The sequence below is a fragment of the Macrobrachium rosenbergii genome, chromosome 4 (assembly GCF_040412425.1).
Source record: "Macrobrachium rosenbergii isolate ZJJX-2024 chromosome 4, ASM4041242v1, whole genome shotgun sequence".
NCBI classification, from domain to species: Eukaryota; Metazoa; Arthropoda; class Malacostraca; order Decapoda; family Palaemonidae; genus Macrobrachium; species Macrobrachium rosenbergii.
The window spans coordinates 37,101,599-37,123,423 of record NC_089744.1 but is presented as its reverse complement, the minus strand read 5'-3'; the positions used below and the strand labels follow the sequence as shown (position 1 = coordinate 37,123,423).

General features: G+C 35.7%; 2 protein-coding genes across 4 annotated transcripts in view; one reads left to right on the top strand and one right to left on the bottom strand.

Annotated features, from left to right (window-relative positions):
* LOC136832721 (FMRFamide receptor-like) overlaps nt 1–8,170 on the top strand; it is a 108,498-nt gene extending 100,328 nt beyond the window's left edge. For both annotated transcript variants that reach the window (XM_067094238.1, XM_067094228.1), the window contains exon 5: nt 7,510–8,170. In XM_067094238.1, coding sequence (XP_066950339.1) covers nt 7,510–8,043 — 534 coding nt within the window. In that variant the 3' untranslated portion in view covers nt 8,044–8,170. The remainder of the gene's footprint in view (nt 1–7,509) is intronic.
* Nucleotides 8,171–11,212: 3,042 nt separating this feature from the next.
* The window catches only part of LOC136832717 (sushi, von Willebrand factor type A, EGF and pentraxin domain-containing protein 1-like), a 149,494-nt gene continuing 138,881 nt past the window's right edge, over nt 11,213–21,825 (bottom strand). Inside the window, exons 44-51 of one of the 2 annotated variants that reach the window (XM_067094205.1) lie at nt 19,763–19,913; nt 18,630–18,803; nt 16,771–16,956; nt 16,266–16,364; nt 15,305–15,475; nt 14,744–14,839; nt 12,757–12,850; nt 11,213–11,910 (exon numbers count right to left, since the gene is read on the bottom strand). In XM_067094205.1, coding sequence (XP_066950306.1) covers nt 11,826–11,910; nt 12,757–12,850; nt 14,744–14,839; nt 15,305–15,475; nt 16,266–16,364; nt 16,771–16,956; nt 18,630–18,803; nt 19,763–19,913 — 1,056 coding nt within the window. In that variant the 3' untranslated portion in view covers nt 11,213–11,825. Of the gene's footprint in view, nt 11,911–12,756; nt 12,851–13,498; nt 13,595–14,743; nt 14,840–15,304; nt 15,476–16,265; nt 16,365–16,770; nt 16,957–18,629; nt 18,804–19,762; nt 19,914–21,825 lie in introns of both variants that reach the window. The other variant, XM_067094216.1, reaches the window with a different exon arrangement.

Sequence of the window (21,825 nt, the reverse complement as noted above, 5' to 3'; positions counted from 1 at the left end):
TTATAGACTGTTGATAGAGACAGTCAAACAAAACTTTTAACTGAATGCCAAGAAGTGTAATATATTTAAAGATATCATTAATAAAACAGTATATCGAACTACTTACATATTTGTAAAGTGACATCTCATAGGCATTGTGTATAGAGACAATCTCCGGTTATATAAACACACTGGCCATTAGTAAAATACTAGTCTGTGATGTCAGCGATGCCGAAACCAATCATATTCATGGTTAATTACTGACACCAATATACCCAGCTGACTGATGAGATATAAATAATTTACATACGAGAATTAACTCCACTGTATTCGTACCATTAAACTCCGTCACGGAAGATTTTTATTGCATGGGTGCGGGGATCAGGCCAAGTCACACTTTGTTGCGTTGCTTGTTAATATTGTAGTTATTCCTCCTTTCCTATATATAATTGCTTTATCCTAATTTTTTAAATATGTTTTTTTGGCAAGTTTACCTTTTTCCTATTTATGTAGCGTTGTTGGATATCATCCTGTTTATACTATCAATTTTTCTCTTTGTTTCTAATTATATATATATATATATATATATATATATATATATATATATATATATATATATATATATATATATATATATATATTCATTTTCAAAAGAACATCTTAGCTTCGGTCCATCTGTTGTTACAAACAGTGACACTCTTCTCCAGTATGGCTGTCCTGGTTCTTAAACTATGTCAGTATTTTTGTTTTCTATTGCCATTTCTGGAGGTATTTGTATTTTAGCCAGAAACTTGTTGCTCTGTACGTCTATGAATATCTTCAGCACCAATCGTTTGATCATGGTTACAGTTATGAAGTTCAATTAATTTTTTATTTTTCGAATGCTTACAGTTTCTTGCTACTGATCTGTGACATTGGTGATGAAGGCACATTACAGCGCTCAGAGGCAGTTGTTATAAAGTGTCCTGTATAAGAGCTCTAACTTTGCGGTGCCATTTCTGAAATCTTAATATTTTTCCCTTCTTTGTTTACTTGGTGTATGTCCTATGTGACTGTGATACAACTGTGGTCTTTATGGATGGCTAAAGAATTTTGAACTGATTTTTTAACTTCATTTCTTCATTGGTCATTCTAAGAGACGCTGAGTCAGTCTTTGAAATTAAATGCGGGTGAAATTTGTTCTTTATTGTTCTCAATTTCCATGATTTATTTTCTGAATTTCCCTCTCTTCCCTTAGTGCCACGTTACGTTTTGAGCGATGGGAATAGACTGACATTAAACTGATATCATCTGCATGTGCTATGTGAACGTGTAATGTGAAATTTCCAGGCTATCTACTGTATGTACTACAGTATACTACAATGAGCCCGGGGGAAAGTATTCCACCTTGTGTTATTCTACTTGGTATTTGGATATAGTCGTCAAGATGCCATTTGTATTTATAATAGGACCTTCTTTGTCTTTTATGTAATTTAAAATAGTCCATTTTAATGAATATTGGTAGATTTCGTGGCTAAACTTTATATTGAAGGCCATTATGCTATTTATGAAATGGCTTTGGAGATGTCTCGACATACCACATCACATTTCTATGCAATGTTTCCTTGATTTAAGGCAGTCGTTCCAAAGATTCCTTAAAGAGTTGTGTCTGTGTTGCAACCCTTTCGGAAACCTTAGCCGGTGTTCGCAATGGAGGTCGTTATCCTCGAGATGTCTTCTGAATCTCCATTTAGCCTGGAACTTCAAGAAAGGCTATTGGCCTTAGATACTGTGACTAAAAGGACAACTGCTGTCTTGCAAGTAGACATTTTTAATCAGAGTCTAAGTCCACCACCGAGAACAGGTTGACAACTGCAAGGGCATGCCGGGCATGAAATAGCCTCAGCCATACCTTTAACCACTCCGGATGTGTTAAGGAAGCATAATAGAAATAGTTCACGAACCTCTTAACCTAGGATGGCGGTGAGGATGAGGAAGAGAAGGTCAGCACCCATTCTTTGAAGGGTTTATGGTAGTCTTCCACAGTAAGATTGAAGACAGGTAAGACGCTGCATTGGTAAGAATAACTTACCTTAGGTAGCTCATTGGTATTTCGGTGGTAAAATCACTTATTCTCATAATTATGTTGAGACTGCATTTTTTAACTAGCTTTGAAACACCTTAGAAATCTAGTGTATTGATTCGTAGTCTGTAGCTTTTTCCAATATTAGCGAGACTTTCCCGCTTTTCTCTTTCTTTCTTAACTACCATTGGAAACGTTATTTCCTACATAAGTACTAAATATGTCACCATTCAAAGCACAAAAGGGGTAAAAAAGAAAAATGCTAGTCAGTTTAGATATTTCTTACTTTAAAATGTAAGCCTTTCCCTTTAATCTAAAGAATCTTTCAAGGACAATGCAATAAAGACAACAATAAATTAAAACTTATAAAAACTCTCGCTGACATCTTCCTTTTTATATACAAACCTGTCTTTAAATTACTCTAAAAAAAAAAAAAAAAAATGAAAAATGAATAAAAGGTACAAAATTAACGAGACTAAGATAAAAGGCAACAATGAAGTAAAAACTTATAAAAATATCGCTAACAAATCAATTTTTCACTCACATCCTTATTTAGAGATGTCAGTCTTTTCACCGCCCAATATCCAAAAAAAGTTTGTTGGGGTAGTAGCTTCTGATCATCCAAAATGTTATGGCTATGGAAAAATAATAAACATACATGCACGTTAGTAAAGTTTCCCTTTTCTTTGTCTTTCCTATTAACGTTACTTTGGTCATCGCTTACTAGAATTGGTAAGAAATATGTAGACCGGTGTTCAGTGTTCTTCGGAATAAGAAACATCAGGGCTTCTTCAGACTATTTTAGAATCGTCAACTCAAGAATCACACTTCATAACCTTCTGTCATTTCCACAGAGAAACTTTTCGTGATGTGTCTCAGTTTAATGGGAAAGTTTGGTATTGTATTAGGAAAATTTCTGTACCACTGACAGTCACTTTGCTCTGTTATTTTACGTCAGCTTTCGTAACGATTAAATAAAGATGGTGTTTGGATGTTTGTAATTGCTAACTCAAACATAGCTCTAAAGTAAGAGATCAGCTTAAGAAATTAAGAGGTTCATCTAAAAAACGGGACATTTTATTTAGTTAGAAAAAGAAAGAACCTCGTCAAACCAAAAGGCTCTTTGCATTCAGCCAGGTGGGCTCCAAAGCTTTGAATGGCTGTGGTCACAGCAAACATAAACATCCGAGAAAATCTCTAGGGTCCTTTCTTTTTAGAAAAATAAAAGAAAGAAAGAAAAATAAAAAAAAAATAGCAGAATAATCTCCCCCAAGAGAGAAAAGCAGCGGAGGCCTTTGTAGTAGAAATCAACGTTTCCTGTGATAGCGTTATCTCTTCAACACTACGGCAACAACAAGAGCAACAATGACATTGAAACAATAAACAACAACAACAACAACAACAATAACAGAGCGCCGAAGCGTTATCCACTCCATACATATTCAACAGTTTCGAATACTAAGAAGTCAATCACATTCCCTTCTGAGAACAGAAGGCTTCAGGAGTTGGCCTAAACAAAAGAAGTTCGGATGGAACAAGAGCTTACATTGTTAGCAGCTCGTTGCGTGAGGGATGGGTATCATCAGTGGCTAGAGAACAGTTATTGATAGCCGTTAAGAAAAAATTGTAGGGCAGTGGATTCATTTTATATTCTCTCTCTCTCTCTCTCTCTCTCTCTCTCTCTCTCTCTCTCTCTCTCTCTCTCCTCAAGCCCAACTGAGCTTTCAAATGTGCCAGATATCAATACCATGAAGCAGGTTGTAAGACAATAGTATTCTTGATATAGTTTCTCTCTCTCTCTCTCTCTCTCTCTCTCTCTCTGTTTCTCCCCATGACGGGTATGGGAGTAGTGCCGTTACTGCATCTCACGTGGTGAGCTGTAGACGTTACTGAAGGATGTTTGCAGCATCTCTTCGGTCCCTAACTGCACCCAATTTTTATCCTTTTACTGTACCTCCATTTCCGCTTCCTTTCTTCCACCTTGCTGTCTAACCTCTCTAACTGTTACTTCTTAACGCAACTTTGAAGTTTTCCCTCAATTCCACCTGTAGATCTTTGCCTCGTCTCCTTTGCTTTCTTGGTCTTTTAATCACGCTGTCCAGCCACTCCAACTCCCTTTTTTTCACTGCCTTGACCGCTGAATGGCCAAAAGTGCTCCAGTGCTTGTCTTGGAAACCTAAATTTCATGAGACGTCTCTCTGTCTCTTCATGAATATTTGCTTGTCCGTAGCATATCAGTATAGCTAATATGCAATACTTTTGTTCTCTGATTTATGTGCCATCATGACATTAGCTGTTCTGATGTTTCGAAGAAACAACATTAACCGAGTGTTGCAGTTACAGTTAATATAGAAAAGTAACAAGTGTATGTTTATGACGCAAAGAAATCATACTTCTCTGTAACCGTCCATCTGCCCGTCTGTACCTAATTACTGAATAATATCTAAATGGGTTGATTCACTAGGTCGACATAACACTTAAAGTATTTAGATATATATTTCCTTCCCCTGATTCAACACAAAACTAACTATAATAACCTTGAACACGGTAGATGGTAGTATTGTATTTATAAGGTGCATATACAGTAGGTGGTAGTTGCTAGTATATGATGATTTTATTTTCAAGATGAAAAAGCAAGCAATACCGTTTCTTTATCTTTGCCCTCTTACAGACCACTGAATTCATATGGCCCTGTTAGATTACAGCAACAACTCATTAATAGACAAACAAAATTGCAACAGGGGACAATTTACAATGAGAAAGATATCCTGGGAACTTGGAGAAAGGAGCGACAAATTCTCATAGGAATGAAATGAAGGCCTGAAAAGAAAAGAACCCGGGAAGATCAAAGATTATTTGAACGCCTGGGAAAATGTGTAAGAGAAAGCTGGTTGAATAAATTGTGGGATATTTCATAGCTGGGGAGCGAACAGGTGACAAAATATATGTTGCGCCGAATGTAACGTCTTCATGTGGGTTTTATCGGTGAAAAATATATATATTTTTTTGGCTGGTGTTACTTCCTTTCACTTTTTCATTTTCTGAATGTAGTTTCTCTTACCTGTACTGTGACCATTCCCACAGATACATATGAATATGAAAATAAGCTGGTTATTGGAAAGATGGTTCCGATAATGGATAAAGGATACACCACACAAAAGATCAGTGAGGAGGGGAACCACCACTGTCTAAGAATTATTCCATTTCAAAACAAATACATGTACAAACACACACCCTCGCGTGCGCGCACACACACACACATATATATATATAGGCAGATGAACTGCCTCCACCATAAACAGATTGCCTTAGTGCTTTCTGGGGAAATAACAAGAGTATTGTCATTTTGGTATTAATAGCAAAGTATTAGCAGTAGTAGTGGTAGTAGTAGCAGTAAGAGTAGTAGTAATTATAGTAGTGCTATAGCAATATGAATAGCAAAGGTAGTAGGTGCAGTAATAGCAGTAGTTGCTTACTAAAAAATATTTCATAAGGATGAAAGAGCCAGGAAACATTTGCCAAATTCTAATTTGTATGCAACAAATTTGTTGTGGTAAAGTTACGTTGCAAGAAACGGGAAGATATGAAATAAAAGTATAAACAGTAATGATACTAGCAATAGCATTGGTAATTTTGGGAACAAATGACACTGCAAGGACAAATGATCATAAGTTAATACTTGCCGAAGTTTCGAGGCTATATCGTATCCATTTGGCTCCTTTTTACTCTGAAGAAATTTAGGAGATATACGAGTATTCACATACATTTACTTTTCACCAGGTATCTCCGTCACTATTTACACGGCGTGGCAGCAGAGTTTAGGAGCTTAAGGTTCTAAGCAACTCTTCGGAGATAAAGTTGTTAGACCTATGCCATTTCCTTGGTCTCAGATGACACGGGCGCCTTCATATTACAAGCTAGGTCGATTGGTAGAGATCAATCCACGGACTTGACGAATGCGAATCCGGTTCTCTATCCCTGTGAGCATATCCTCTTCTGAATTTTCTCAGAGCAAGAAAAGGTACTCAAAGGAAATACGATATATCCTCAGAACTTCGAAAAATGTTGACATTTGATCACTTGTCCTCGCACAGCCATTGTTCCTAAAATTACCAGTTTTTAATTGTTGTGGTAGTATTTTACTTCCTGCCTTCCCGTTTCTTGAAATGTTACTTTACCACTGTTTCTTCTATCTGATCTATCTATCTTCTATCTTTATCTATCTATCTATCTATCTATCTATCTATCTATCTATCTATATATATATATATATATATATATATATATATATATATATATATATATATATATATATATATATATATATTATATATATATATATATATATATTAATATTAGTTTTCCTCAAACAAGGGTTGACTCCAGAAAAGAATAAACACAACTGTTACCACCGCGCTCATAGTTAAGTTGCTGAATTGTGGATGAACATCCTGTGTTGTAAAACTTCAACAACACTAGCTGTTTCATATCCAGTCCACTATACACACTATTATTCAACCCTGTCTTGTCCTGTACATTACTTCCTAGATATTAAGGCGTATCCTTTCCAATACCTGTTTCGTTTCATCTATGCCTTCCACTCCTTCTCCCTAGCTCTTCTGAATTATACTTGCTTTTTGTTAATTATTTCTTCATTTTGCCATTTCTCACCCAATCAATTGTTCTTATGCTGCGCAGTTATACTACACAAACAGTTTATTCCAACAGCTTCACTCCTTTCCTTTCTTTTGTATTTACTGTACTATTCTCACTTCACTTCAGCAGAGAAAAGTTGGCTTTACATCCATTCATGCATTCCAACTTTGGCTTCCTAAACAGTTCAAGTCTCTTTCCAGTCTTCCTTCCCTACCTCCACTTCTTTCTTGTTTCAACTATTCTGTGACTCACGTCTTTTGACATCATATCATCATCTGTTACATTTACTCCGTTCTTCCGCGGTCCATTCACATTCACTGCACCATCTTTCTAGGTTCCATTCACCTTCATGACATTCCTCTTGCTCGTTCCTTTCAACTTTCTCCTCTTCCCCCTTTACTTTCTCAGTTAAAGTCATACACGTATCCTGGGATACTAAGTAACTTTTCACATAATATAAATATATAGGCCTGGGTATACTATATAATAAATATTATATATATAATATAATATATATACATATAAATAAGCATATATATATATATACTATATATACATATAAATAAGTATATATATATATAGTATATATATATATATATATATATATATATATATATATATATATATATATATATATCCTGTAGTCTTTAGCCTGTTACCTGAAAATTACATTGTACCCTTGAATTAAATTTCTGGTAGTTAGTCAACTGTAATGGGCAGAGAAGGTCATGGGGTAGAAAAGAAAACTTGTGCAGCGTGTGAGTGTGTGTGTAAATTTCTCGATAAATAATAATATCTCTCCTTGATTGCAGGTCCGAGCAGCTAACCAGGAACGCCAGCGCCTGAGCAGGCTGGAGAGGAAAGAAATCGGGCTGGCCGTAATGTTGCTGGTGGTCGTCACGGTGTTCTTTCTGTGCAATGTCCTGGCATTTATCATTAACGTTTTAGAGTTGTCGCGTATCGTCATCGACGAACTCACCGTCACCAGCAACCTGCTGGTCACGATCAATTCCTCTGTGAACTTCATCATTTACTGCATCTTCGGGCAAAAGTTCCGCAGAGTCTTCTTGAAAATGTTCTGCTCCAGGATGCTGCCGGCGTCCTTGGCCAGGGATCGCGCGAACAGCACCTACTGCGAGCCTTCCCGCTTCTTGACCAACGGCGGAGCCACAGAGACCATTTGCTTGCCCACTTCGAGCGGCCATCGGCGAAGCCACCCCTTGGCCACACACGGGACTCCTCGCACCTCCCTGAACACCACAATGGAGTCCACTTACCACAACAGAAGAAACGACTTCTATGAATACGATAAAAAAGAACAGTCCTCGTTTCAGTGTTTCGATTAAGCACGTTTCAGTGAACTTAGGTTTAAGAGATACTTGTGATAATGCTCATTACCCAAAAATATTTCTGTGTGCGAAATGTCTATGATCTATAAATGTGTAAATGCTTTTAAATGAATTCTGCATCGTAGGTTTTTCTTTGTCTTAGCCACCCTTTAAGAATCTTCAGCCATTCTAAGGTAAGTGATCGTTCCGGATAATAATGATGGTAAGGACATAGATTTACAGGAAGACGAACGAACTCTCTTGTATCCCTTCGGCAGCTCCTTCCACGATGGCTGTATCCGTTCACTTCATGTATTTTCTTTGCATTCGCTACCGTGTTGAATTATAGTCAGTTCCAAGGTAACAGATAATTCCAGAAAATGGTAACAGAAATACTGAATACTTACCTAGGCCCTAGGGCAACAATGAACTTTAGAGATTTATTTTTAGTTTTCTGTAAAAGAAAACTTTTGAGATGCCCATTTGTCTGTCCGTCCGCACTTTTGTCTGTCCGCCCTCAGATCTTTAAAACTACTGAGGCTAGAGGGCTGCAAATTGGTGTGTTGATCATTCACCCTCCAATCATCAAAACCAAATGGCAGCCCTCTAGCTTCAGTAGTTTTTATTTGATTTAGGGTTAAAGTTAGCCACCGGGGCCATGGCTGAAAGTTTCATGGGGCGCGGCTGAGAGTTTCATGGCTCGTGGCTGAGAGTTTCATACAGCATTATAAGCTGTACCGAAAACTCGATTGCGCCGAAGAAACCTCGGCGCATTTTTAACTTGTTTACTATTTTTTCGCCAGTGACTGTCTTCATTTATTTTACAAAATTCAGTGCATTGATTTGGTCTCAGCATATGGCTTTTGTTCTCCTACAGCCTTTGCTATTGGGAATTTCCACAACTAAATTTTCTTTTCCTGTGATTCTCTGGATTTCTTTACCATTTATTCTGGAAAAAAAAAGACTCGAAAATGGAGAGTTTTGCATTTCTTTCTCTGAAAGCAACATAGGAAGCTGCCTTTTCGCTATTGGATTTCACTCACACCCGCAGTTAACATACTTCATTATCTTCCCAGACTCTCCATGCCAGTCATTCTAAAAAAAAAAAAAAAGACTCCACATTTCATTCATATCTGAAAGCATCATAAAAAGGAACTTTTACATTCGAGTTCAATCATTTCCAGCTATCAGCTTCCTAAATGATCTTCAGGTTACTTCAAAGGCAAAGTGATGTTTGCAGAATGTCACTGAAGAGCGCTCCCAGATCAGTTCTCCTTTCTTTTATTGGAAGAATTCTCGTGCATATCTCAGGACCTCTGTACCTTCTCAGGTTTCTTCATTAAAGGGAATTAATTGGATGGCAACAAAAAGAAAAAAGAAGAAAAAGTAGATGTGCATCTTTATCATCCTATTATCCAAAGTCAATGGAGTCGATATCATATTATTAAATTGATTTGATTGGAGTATTCCATGGAAATGATTGAACGCTGAATAATATCACGTGTTTGTTGTTTCAATGGGGCGGGAAAGAGCCTGATGAAAAGTAAACAGCTTCTACTCCTTTCTTTGACTAAAGGGAATCCTTAATGATATCTATCTATCTATCTATCTATCTATATATATATATATATATATATATATATATATATAATTATATATATATATATATATATATATGTATATATATATATATATATATATATATATATATATATATATATATATATATATATATATATATATATATATATATATATATATATATAATATATACATATATATATATATATATATTACACATATATATACAATATATATATATGATATATATATATATATATACACACATATGTGTATATATATATATATATATATATATATATATATATATATATATATATATATATATATATATATATATATATATATATATATATATATATAGGTAAATATATATATATCTATTTCTGAGACTTTGTTGTCAGTCAATAACTTTTAAAGCTCAGCATCTTTTAAAGCTCAGCATCTTAACAGCTTGAAAAGATTTTGGGGTCACTAGAAACAGTAGATCTTGCAGCTTCTGCTAAACTTTCAAACACTTCTTAATTTTATGTAAATCATATTTTCTTTAATGGTAGCTTTAAGGTGCCTCTCATTTTAAAAGATGTATAATTTATGTCGTTTTGTCCAGACAACTTCCTGCAACATTCTTAAGCAGCTAAATAACATGTAAAATTCCTGTAAAATCTTTTCAAAAAGTCGTTATGCTGCGATGCAGTAGAATGACCAGACATGCGGGCTTGTCTCATTGCTGATGTATAAGCCTTCAACCACGCAATTCGATAATTCAGCGAAAATGACTGCACTCTAATAGGCTTCTGTAGCACTGTGGTTTGCTCAAATGTGCACTAAATTCTAGTGCCTTACTGGCATTTTCATTAAACAAAGAACAACATCTTCCAATATTCGGTATCTGTTGGTTGGCGAGTCCGGAGGTCCACATCACGCCTCCTGCACCCAATCAAACTCAATCAAACTTACGGGCAGACTTAGGTCAGTAGTTCCAGCTGGCATAATGCCGGCTTGATGTAAACCAACCAACCCTTCATCATTCTTATTCACCTAACACCACAATGGTTGCGTGGTATATAAACATTGGAAGTGCTCTCCTACAAGAGCTCTTATGTTTAAATTATTCGTATTAAATGAATATGGGATGTCCCTTTGACCTGGTTTGAAATACGCCTGTTCAGTTTACGGTTTCGAAAACATATGCGAGGGTTTCAACAACTAAAGAAAGATAAATTCATTCAATGAAATTGCTTTTATGTTTGTGAATGAGAAGGCTTAGATCGTAAGTGGGACGTGCCTGTGGCAAATTCCTTTTTACCACCCCTCTTTCCAGTGTGCATTCTATACACCAAATGCATTGTTGCTTATAAGGCTTTCGTTCTCGTATACATACATATTTTCGAGTATATGAGACGAGAATATATATAAAGTGGCATCTGCATTTTGCAGTATTTTTGCACACGGCCGCCTCCGAAAGCGTTGAAATCCAAAAGAGGAAAGGTAAGAAAACAGCAAACCTTTTGTCCGATGGAACTGCAAATGATATGCTGATGTTCATGCATAACAACCACAAATAGCTATCATTTTGAATATATGGGAACAATAAACAAACATATAAGAAATTATCCCTATTTATTTGTTCCACAAAAAAGTTCTCACTACACTGTGAGTAGGATGGTTAAACTTCATGAATAAAATGATAAGAATTATCAGGAATGCCCTAATGTCAATAACAAAGACTGTGAGTTATGGCAGTGCCTGAACGCTGTCTAATCCAGAGCATACCTGCGTAGCTGTAGGAAGGAGGAAGATATAAAAGACATATTTACATACGAGAGTATAAGTTCAGGTAAGTTCCCTCGTTCGTGAGTGTAATGTATAATTTATAAGAAATGTTTATAGCTTAAAATCAAGTATAAGGTATCTTCAGGTGAAAAATAACGATAAATTACTGATGTGTACTGCATGATATTTTTATAACCACACCATTGCAAAAATCAGTGCTACTGTGTGCTATTCAAATAAAAGGCAGAATGAAATTAAAAGAAAATAAAAGGAAAGAATTTCAATAGCATTTAGCATTGTCTTCACCATCTTTTCTGTATGTCTTTAATACCAAGTCGTCAGACGAGCCGAGGAATACATATAAAAAAAAGGGTTGCTTAGCAGTTAATTATAAATACGTTAATTGATTGATATAATTCTATCATTACCGAGGGACAACTTTACTACGACGACACAATGTCCCAGTCGCTGTAGTCCGTCTGATCCGGGTCTCGCTTTCGACCTTCGTAGAGGTAATCATACTCCTCTCTGGAAAGGAAAAGGACGAATGACTTCTGCTAGTGTTACTATAATTAAATAAATAAATAAACGAATGGATAAATAAATAGATAAATAGATAAACACATGATTAAATGAATAAGTAAATAAATTACAAAATAAATAAAAAACAATAAAGAGATAGATAAATGAATGAATGCCTAAATAAATAAATAAATAAATAAATAAATAAATAAATAAATAAATAAATAAATAAATAAATAAATAAATAATACAAAATAAATAAATAAAATAAATAAATAAATGATAAATAAATGATAAAATAAATAAAAGTGATAAAATAAGTAAATAAAAATGATAAAATAAATAAATAAATAGATAAATAAATGAATGAATCAGTAAATAAATAAATAGATGAAGTAAATAAATAGATAAATAAATGAATGAATGAATGAATAAATAAATAACTAAATAAATAAAGTAAATAAGTAAGTCAATAATTAAATGAAAGAATGGATGAATGAATAAATAAATAAATGAACAAATAAATTAATAAATTAAAAAATATACACATTTTTATGCACATATTACCTGCACGTAGGTCTGACTAAAACTCTCACATAAACGCGACTGGCCAATAATGTAATTTAGCGCTGAATAATCCTGAATGGTGTTCCGGCCTTTGGTCTTCAAGACCTAAATTTCATAATCAATCAATCAATAATGTAACTTGCACACACAAAAGTAAGAAAATAGTTTTCCCCGGAAGATGCCACGAGGGCGCCTCCGGGGCCTTCCTTGATGCGAGCAATGCAGAAGGGAATAAAAATACACATCTAAACATGTGGACGTCACGAAGAAATGGAATTCACTCACATGTCACAGTTGGGACCCGTGAAACCTCGGTCGCAGTGACACACATTCGGGCCAATGCAGCGTCCTCTGTCGCCACATCCGTTTTCGCATATGTCTGCGAAGGAATTCGGACCTTAGTGTTTACATATACACTTACTGGGTTTTAAAGGGCTATCGGCAAGAGGAACATGCTTTGAAAACGTCACGTATCGGAATGGAACTGAGATAAAGATGTCTCAATAAGATTTTCATGAAGAAATGCAGTACAAATATCTGCTATAGTGAAAGAGAAGATGAAATAAAATCGTATATATATATATATATATATATATATATATATATATATATATATATATATATATATATATATATATATATATATATAAGCAAATAAAATTAAGAAAATAATCATTTGCTGCATGTTATCTTAAAGTTACTTATATTAAACTGAAACTGAAGGAAATTAGATATCAAAGAAATACAACAATCTTAATTTAACACATTCATAGCTGTTACATGAAAAGTAAGCATTATTGTTGCTAGTGAATGTTAATATTTTTCACCAGTCATTGTCGTTTTTGCTATAGTTACCAAAACCTGAAAAAATAACGTAAAATCATCCTCTTTATCCAGAAATTACAAAAACTACAGACATGGAATCATTCTTTCCTTTTTTTGAGAGAACTAATATTGATAATTGAACTTACTGATTATTGCTAAAACAAAAAAAGCTTCTACTTCATAGAAAAGAGTTGCCACTTACATCTCTGGCATCTCACGCCAGCATACCCGGGCAGACAAGTACAACGACGAGGCCCAGTGCAGATGCCCCCATTGAGACACGTAAGGGGGCATTGAGCTGTTGGGAAGGAGCAGGGGTTGTTAGGTCAAGCAAGTACTGGAAAAGCTAAGACTGATTGTTTAGTTTCTTCCGGGGAGATGTAGAAGATGCCTCTGATGAACACTTACCTGATACATTGTCACATGGGATGACCAGAACGTCAGGTAGATCAAGTAGTTAGGGATTTATTAGTGTTTTTGGGGTGACTGATAGTAACTGGCTTCTTGCGACGCGTTAGGATGGTAGCGAATATTACTTGTTATGATCTGATCAGGTCTGTCAGTTCTTGGGCATTCAGACCGTATTTAAAACAAGACACAAAACGGATGTCAGTCTTAGCAGGAGGTAAGAGATCCGTGTCCAGATTAAAAAAAAAAAAGATTGGGTGAACAAACCTAAATGTGTATAATGATTCATTGGATTCCCCTTGAGAGCTGACAATGTTTCCATTAATTTGATTAAACAAAAAAGGCTTTACAGTTTACTGGTTTTTGTTCTCACTATCACTTTATATAATTTTACCTGCAGGTGTAAAATATAGAAATTAAAAATCATAAATAAACGCCATCTTTACTTTTTAGATTCATATCCCTACGTCAGCTTTTGCCTAGTTCCACCAGGGCTGTGTCAAAATCTATGGACGTAAGACGAGGCAGTATTTTATATGTATGAATCAATGAATGTTCTGTGCAAAGGATCTTTTTCCCAGAATGTCCCTATTTTCTGCCAATGTTTTGGAAATAACCTGTGTCCATGAACAGAGTTTTGTTATGCCATTTAAAGGAATCAATCAACCCTTTCCGGAAATTCATGAATATTTTAATCTCTGTCACTTGAGAGAAAAACTATTCCTTTCAGAAGCATCAAAGAAATTTTTTTAACGCTTCCATTACACCTCGCTGATCCTTTTGTTTATGTGATACGATTACCCCCCAACTATACCTTTCCAAGTCACATTTGTGATATTAATTGTCTATCGCCTGTTGCAGCTGAACATTGCAAGGTTATACACAACATCGATCAATTATTAAGCAAAACGGATTAGCTTCCAGCAGGATTACTGTATAAATGTTCTGAATGAGTCGGTTGCGTTTGTTACGAAAGCAGAAAATGCCTGTGGGGGGGTTTTGTAGCTGCGCTTAGAGCAAGACTGATTGCAAGACTCACGGTTCTGGCAACGATGCCCGCCGTATCCCGGTAAGCACTTGCACTTGTATGGAGCCACGCAAGTGCCTCCGTTCAGGCATGGAGCTGGACACTTGGCTGTTTTTAGGCGGTAAGGAGAAATAATGCAGGAGGTCAATGAGAGACACCTATCAAGTGAAAGCAAAGGGATTATCACATGGTCTAAATTTACCACTAATAATGAGAGAACCTTCCAGTAATGAGGGCCAATAAGAGTATCACGACAAAATAGTCAATATCTTAACATATAATAAAACAATGCTTAGATTATAATAATAGTTTAGCACTCGTACTTCATAAAACTATTTCTTCAACACAAAGGTCCAGCAGTTACAATAATTTAAGTCAAATGGAATATAAATTGCACTTCACTTTAAAGGTACTTCATGGATTCTATACCAGATATGAGGTATTTTTATTGGGTGATATCTATTGTGCAAAGTTTTTAATTTTTTTTCTTTAAATCCATTTGTCACCCAAGACTATGTATTTAGTGAGATCTGATTAAGACCGTCTTGGAACTTCGTATCTCCATGACCTTACCATGCTGACAACGATCTCCAGTGTACCCTGGCGGGCACAGGCACAACGTGTTGCTGGCACAAATGCCACCGTTGAGACACTGTCTGGAACACTTGCCAACGCACTTAGGTGACCCTGACCAGGATCCATCTCCCGTGCAGGTCAGCATTGTTGTGCCGTTGGCGTAAGTTCCTGTGGAAATGCAAAGTTTTCGTTGCTCATTTGGATCTGTCGATAGCTGAAAACGTCCAGTACAAAGATGGATGGGTGTGGTGAGGAGGGGGGATATGGGTGAAGTGGGACTGGGGGAAGACGATGTAAGGAATAGAAATAGATGGAGAATGTTGACTCAAGCGGCCGACCTTGCTATACATTGGGACTAATAAGGTCGAAAAAAGAGGAAGAATGTACAAAGATGAAATTTCATCAAAACAAAAAGGTCAACAAGGATGATTTAAACAATGCGTGGGTAAGCATTAAAGTTCTAGAAGTCTTATAACGTTTTCTTATTTATATGCATACATACATACATACATACATACACACACACACACACACACACATATATATATATATATATATATATATATATATATATATATATATATATATATATATATATATATATATATATATATATATATATATATATATATATATATATATATATATATATATATATATATATATATATATATATATATATATATATATATATATATATATATATATATATATATATATATATATATATATATATATATATATATATATATATATATATATATATTGCAATTTTAGGATTGAATGTGAAGAAGAAACGTAAAGAGTCAATTTCTATGTACTTTGAAATTAAATAATATTTGCTGTAAGATTCTGTTGGCAATATATCGTACAAGTTATTTAAATGAATTTCGGGCTCTTTGAGCCTTTCTGTCAGGAAGCCTTATGTTATTATTTGACCATTTCATTACATACTGACCCGGAGGACAACGGTAAAATACGTGGTCCCTGTAATAGAAGGAACGACCAAGAATAACAGCTCCATCCATATTAATCTTAGGTCTGCCACATGAGATTCCTGTCGGGGAGAAGAGATTTGATTTCATCAGTGGTTGTGAAAGTTACGTAAGGTCTAACCTTAAGTTTAAGATCATGATTTTTGAAGTTTAGTATTAGGGAACAACTTCAGTTTTGCTTATTTATCCATAACACGATGCTGGTCTAATACAAAGATATAAAGCATTCTTTGCAATCACACAAGGTAACACTGGATTTCAAACGTGCCCGTTTTAGAACCCGAGAAAACGATGCTGTTTAACTGAATAGTACGGTACTTAAATCCCTCAAGTAACGATGCTCTTTAACTGAATAGTACGGTACTTAAATCCCTCAAGTATCATAGCAAATATACTGAGGATATTCCATATTCTAAAATCCGTTCTACTGCCTGACTGTAGACCGATACAGGTCCAGCAAATACATACTCGAGCACTGTCCCTGGAACTTTGACCATCGACCACTGTGGAGGCATTTGATGGAGAGGTCGCCCCTGGCAATGTGGCCCTCTTGGCATTCGTATCTCAGTTGATCCTTAAAGACGAAGTTCTCAGTGGCAGTTGAAGTGATATGCTGAGTGTTCGGGGGGCGTGGTGGTTCTCCACAAGACACGGCTGTTAAAAAAAGTAAAAATGGAAAGGGTGAGATCGAACATTCAAGATTGCGAGGAAGAGGTAACAAACTATTATGCCAACGACGTTACATCAACTAATTTTTGGCAAGTATATAATTGCATAGAAGGCTCATACTTAAAAAAAAAAAGTTAAGTATGCCTTAGTTTAACCAGACCACTGAGCTGATTAACAGCTCTCCTAGGGCTGGGCCGAAGGATTAGATTTACTTTACGTGGCTAAGAACCAATTGGTTACCTAACAACGGGACCTACAGCTTATTGTGGAATCCGAACCACATTACAACGAGAAATGAATTTCTATCACCAGAAATAAATTTCTCTAATTCTTCATCGGCCGGTCGGAGAATCGGACGCGGGCCCAGCAGAGTGCTAGCCGAGAACGATACCAACCCGTCCCATGAGGAACTATTCATACTTAAAGAGGAAATTCAAAATTTCCAAAGTGGGACCCAATTGCCTGCCATTCATTCAGTGAGATAAGTGATCTTTAGAAAAAATAAAGATCTTATATAATAGATTTCTTTAAATAATTGCCTTTAAGGACAAATTTAATACTAGAACTCTAAACGAAAAGCTATATATATATATATATATATATATATATATATATATATATATATATATATATATATATATGTATATATTTATATATAATGATATATATATATATATAATGAGCTTCATTGTCTAATACAAAGGGTTTTTATCATTGATTTTTGAAACCTACAGGTAAAAAGGCAATACGTAGAAAAGAAGTCCTTACGGAAAGTGAAATAAAATTGATATAAAGAACATTTTCACAGCTCACGTAAAAAGAGAAATAACATCGTTACAGTGAGCTCCCGAATGGTGTTGGAAAGTCTTTTGAAGGCTCGCCTTCAATCGAAGGAAACATCCCTGTATGTTCCTGCCAAGTCTTGCCTATTAGGCAGGGCGTTTTACGGAATAAGAAATGAAAGCACTCTGACAAGAACACTTGCCTTGTTCGCCCGGATAGCATTACTCGTGGGAGCAGCTGGAATGGTTTTGCCTTGCAAACAGACGAACAGAAGACATACAGGCCTTCAGAATGAACATCTTGCTTTCGAAATGGAATTGTTTTACTGGGAATTAAGTCTCTTATGATTCAGATAGATTAGTCAAAGCGGAGAAAACTTGGTAGCATTAAAATAAAGACAAAAGAGAAAGTATGAAAAAGGATGGGCAATATGGTTAGCTGTCAACAAAAGGCAAAGGGAATAATTTCTTTTGTTCATTAAGGTTATAATATTAATATTAATCAAATTTCTACAGCATAATAAATTCAGAATCTCGTGGCATACTCACCGTGTGAGAGAGAGAGAGAGAGAGAGAGAGAGAGAGAGAGAGAGAGAGAGAGAGAGAGAGAGAGAGAGAGATTGAATATATATATATATATATATATATATATATATATATATATATATATATATATATATATATATATATATATACATACGGATATATATTAGTATACATGACAATTTTAGTTTCTTTAAAATATAACAAAACAAATATCGGATAAGAAAGAAGAGAAGTGGAATGGAGGAGTTGGATCTTAAATACGTAGGATATGAAAGCAAATATTAATACGATAACAACCTAGACAGAAGCTTTGGAAACAAGGAAACTCACGCTTGCAAGTCGGCAAGTCAGCAGACCAATTTCCTGTGGGCAAGCACTCTGCTTGCCATTCTCCCTCAATTTCGTAGCCCTTCTCGCAAGCAAACTTCACTTTGTCCCCAAACTTCGTTCCCACGCCCATCACGAAGCCCTTCTCTGGAGGCGTGAGCTCGCCGCAGTCAACACCTGTGTTGAAAATGAATGATCGCTCATTTGATTCACTGTAAAAAGTCAAGCATTAATGATTTTATATTTGGTATCCTACGCTCCCTGTTTTGAAGGTACTGAGGCATTAGAATGAGATAACAAGCAATTTCTTTTTGTGTTTGTGATAAAACCTCAAAACCCCCAGGGTCCTTTTGGTTATTGGTTTCTTGGTAATCGTTTTGATTCTTGTCCCATTCCGTCGAAGAAGACTACTGTATGCTGTGCAGGACTACACCTAATTAAACAAATTGCTAGTTTACTCTGTAAGTATAACAGATATTGTTTTTAGCAGTTGCGGCAGTCACCCAACATGTAAGTCTTTAACGTTTTCTTGAAACAATCATGGGGCAGAATTTTCAAATGGTCGAAAATATCAGTCCAGAATATTGTGCAATACTGAATTCTACATATTAAATTATGAACCTAGGGTGCTGAGGATCGAAAAGTCCTTCAGCCTCCTACGATGGCACTTTTCTGCTAATGAAGCAATCAGTCCACTCTTAATTGAATTTCAACCGTTTCAGTTATTATTTATAAAATCTCATTTTATTTACAACCATTCACTACCAGTATCCGGAATCAGTTCTGCTGCCAATCCTCTTGAACTGCTCCCCATAAGTTTTTTTATAATATTTATCATTCAACGCATGATTCACGTCAGACTTATGAAATGTCACGTAATTTTCATGCACGCACGTACGCTCGCGCGCGCGCGCAAACACACGCATATATGTATATATATGTATATATATATATATATATGTGTGTGTGTGTGACGGGTCTTAAAGCTGAGTACATAAAATCTAAATCTAGATACTATCAATAAATATCCATCTATACAAAAGTTGGAAGAACCCGGAATCTAAATCTGAATATAAATGGGAAAAATCCAAACATAACTCTACACACACGACAGAAACTGTAAACTGAAATCTTACGGTGACACTGTGGGGAGTCCCCACTCCAAGTGGCATCAGCAGTGCAGATTCTGGAGTCGTTACCGTAAATCTGATAACCTACTTCGCAGTAATAAAGGACTTCAGAGCCCAACTCGGTCAGGGATATTTCAACTTGACCGTTTTGAGGAGCCTGAGGGAAGAGACAGAGAGGGGAGAAAATGGCTGAATGTATGGAGATATTCATTGTCAATAAACTACATCCTTTCTATACAACAACAACAGCAGCAGCAACAACAACAACAACAACAACAACAACAACAACAACAACAACAACAACAATAATAATAATAATAATAATAATAATAATAATAATAATAATAATAATAATAATAATAATAATAATAATAATAATAATAATAATTATAATAATAATAATAATAATAATAATAATAACTCAATGTGTATCCATATAGGGTGTCCATAAAGTCTCTACAATTTAGAAAATATATTACAAAAGCCGTTAATCAGATTTGTTCTGTGTACTCGACAGTTATCAAAGTTTTTAATGACATTACATTTGTGTATTTCAGGTGCCCTGTTGATGAAAGAGGTACTGTTAAATGAACCCCTAAAAAATGGCTACTCCTCAAGAAAAGGCACAATGTGTGTCATGGTTTATTGAAACAAAATCAGATATGCAGACTCAGAGAAAATACAGAACTAAGTATGGAAGAGATCCACCGTCATGTTCGTCAATTCGTGCATGGCACAAAATATTTATGGAGAGTGTTGGATAAAGGGAGGAGTGGACGACCAAGAACATCTGAGGTAAACACTGATCATGCAAGACAAGCCTTTGATCGTTCTCCTACAAAGTCCATCTGTACTGCTGCCAGACACTTATAGTTACCACGTTCAACATTGCACAAAGTCCTACACAAGAACTTGCGATTGAATGTTTACAAAGTGCAACTCATACAGGCACTCGAGCCAAATGATAAGACAAGACGGAAAGAGTTTGCAGTTAACATGCTGGAACGAATTTCTGAGGATGAGTCGTTCCTCAACCGAGTTTGTTTTAGTGATGAGGCAACCTTTCATGTTTCAGGGAAACTGAACACACTTGATATGAAAATCTGGATTTCAGAACATCCCCATGTGACTAGGGAACTTCACCGAGATAGTCCATTGGTGAATGTGTGGCGTGAGATCATGTGCAATCGAATCACTGGTCCATTTTTCTTCAGCGAGCCATCAATTACTGCAGATATTTACGTTGACCTTTAGACTGCATATGTGGCACCACAACTAGATGACATTCAACCAACCGTCATTTTCCAGCAAAATGATGCACCACCACATTGGGGACTGCATGTTCGTGGGTTCCTAAATCAAACATTTTCAGACCGGCGGATTGGAAGGGATGGCCCAATTCCCTGGCCACCCCGTTCACCAGATATCACTCCTCTGGACTTCTTTCTGTGGGGTTATGTTAAAAATATTACGCATCGAACAAAGATACGGGACATCACTGATCTCAAGCAAAAGATCACTGATGTCATTGCCACCACTGATGAGGCTATGCTACAGAGAACATGGCAAGAAATCGAGTACCGTCTTGATGTGCTTCCTACAACAAATGGTGCCCCTATAGAGGTGTACTAAATGAGGCAAAAAACTTCAATATCTAAAACTCCTCATATTGTAATAAAATTTCCACATATTAGTCTGTTCATTTGCTTTTGTAATGTATTATTTAAATTGTAAAGAGACTCTATGGACACCCTATATGTTTTAGTGGGATATTAACTGTGATCTCGCTACCCTTCTTTTTTTCTGTTTTAGATATTTCCTTATATTGTTTCTCTCTCTTTTCGTTATTCATTATTTGCTATTCTCTCATTCTCTGTATTCTTGTTTGTCAACCAGGATGAACCGTTGTATAGCTGTTCAGGCAGAAGTGTGACTATAATCTGGCGAATGCGAAGGATCAGGGGTGATATTTGCAATTGAAATCTTGTGATGACTGCTTGCTACCTTTTTAGCAACAGGCATTATGAACGTTCATTCATTGTGGTATCATTGTGTTGAGATCGTGCAAA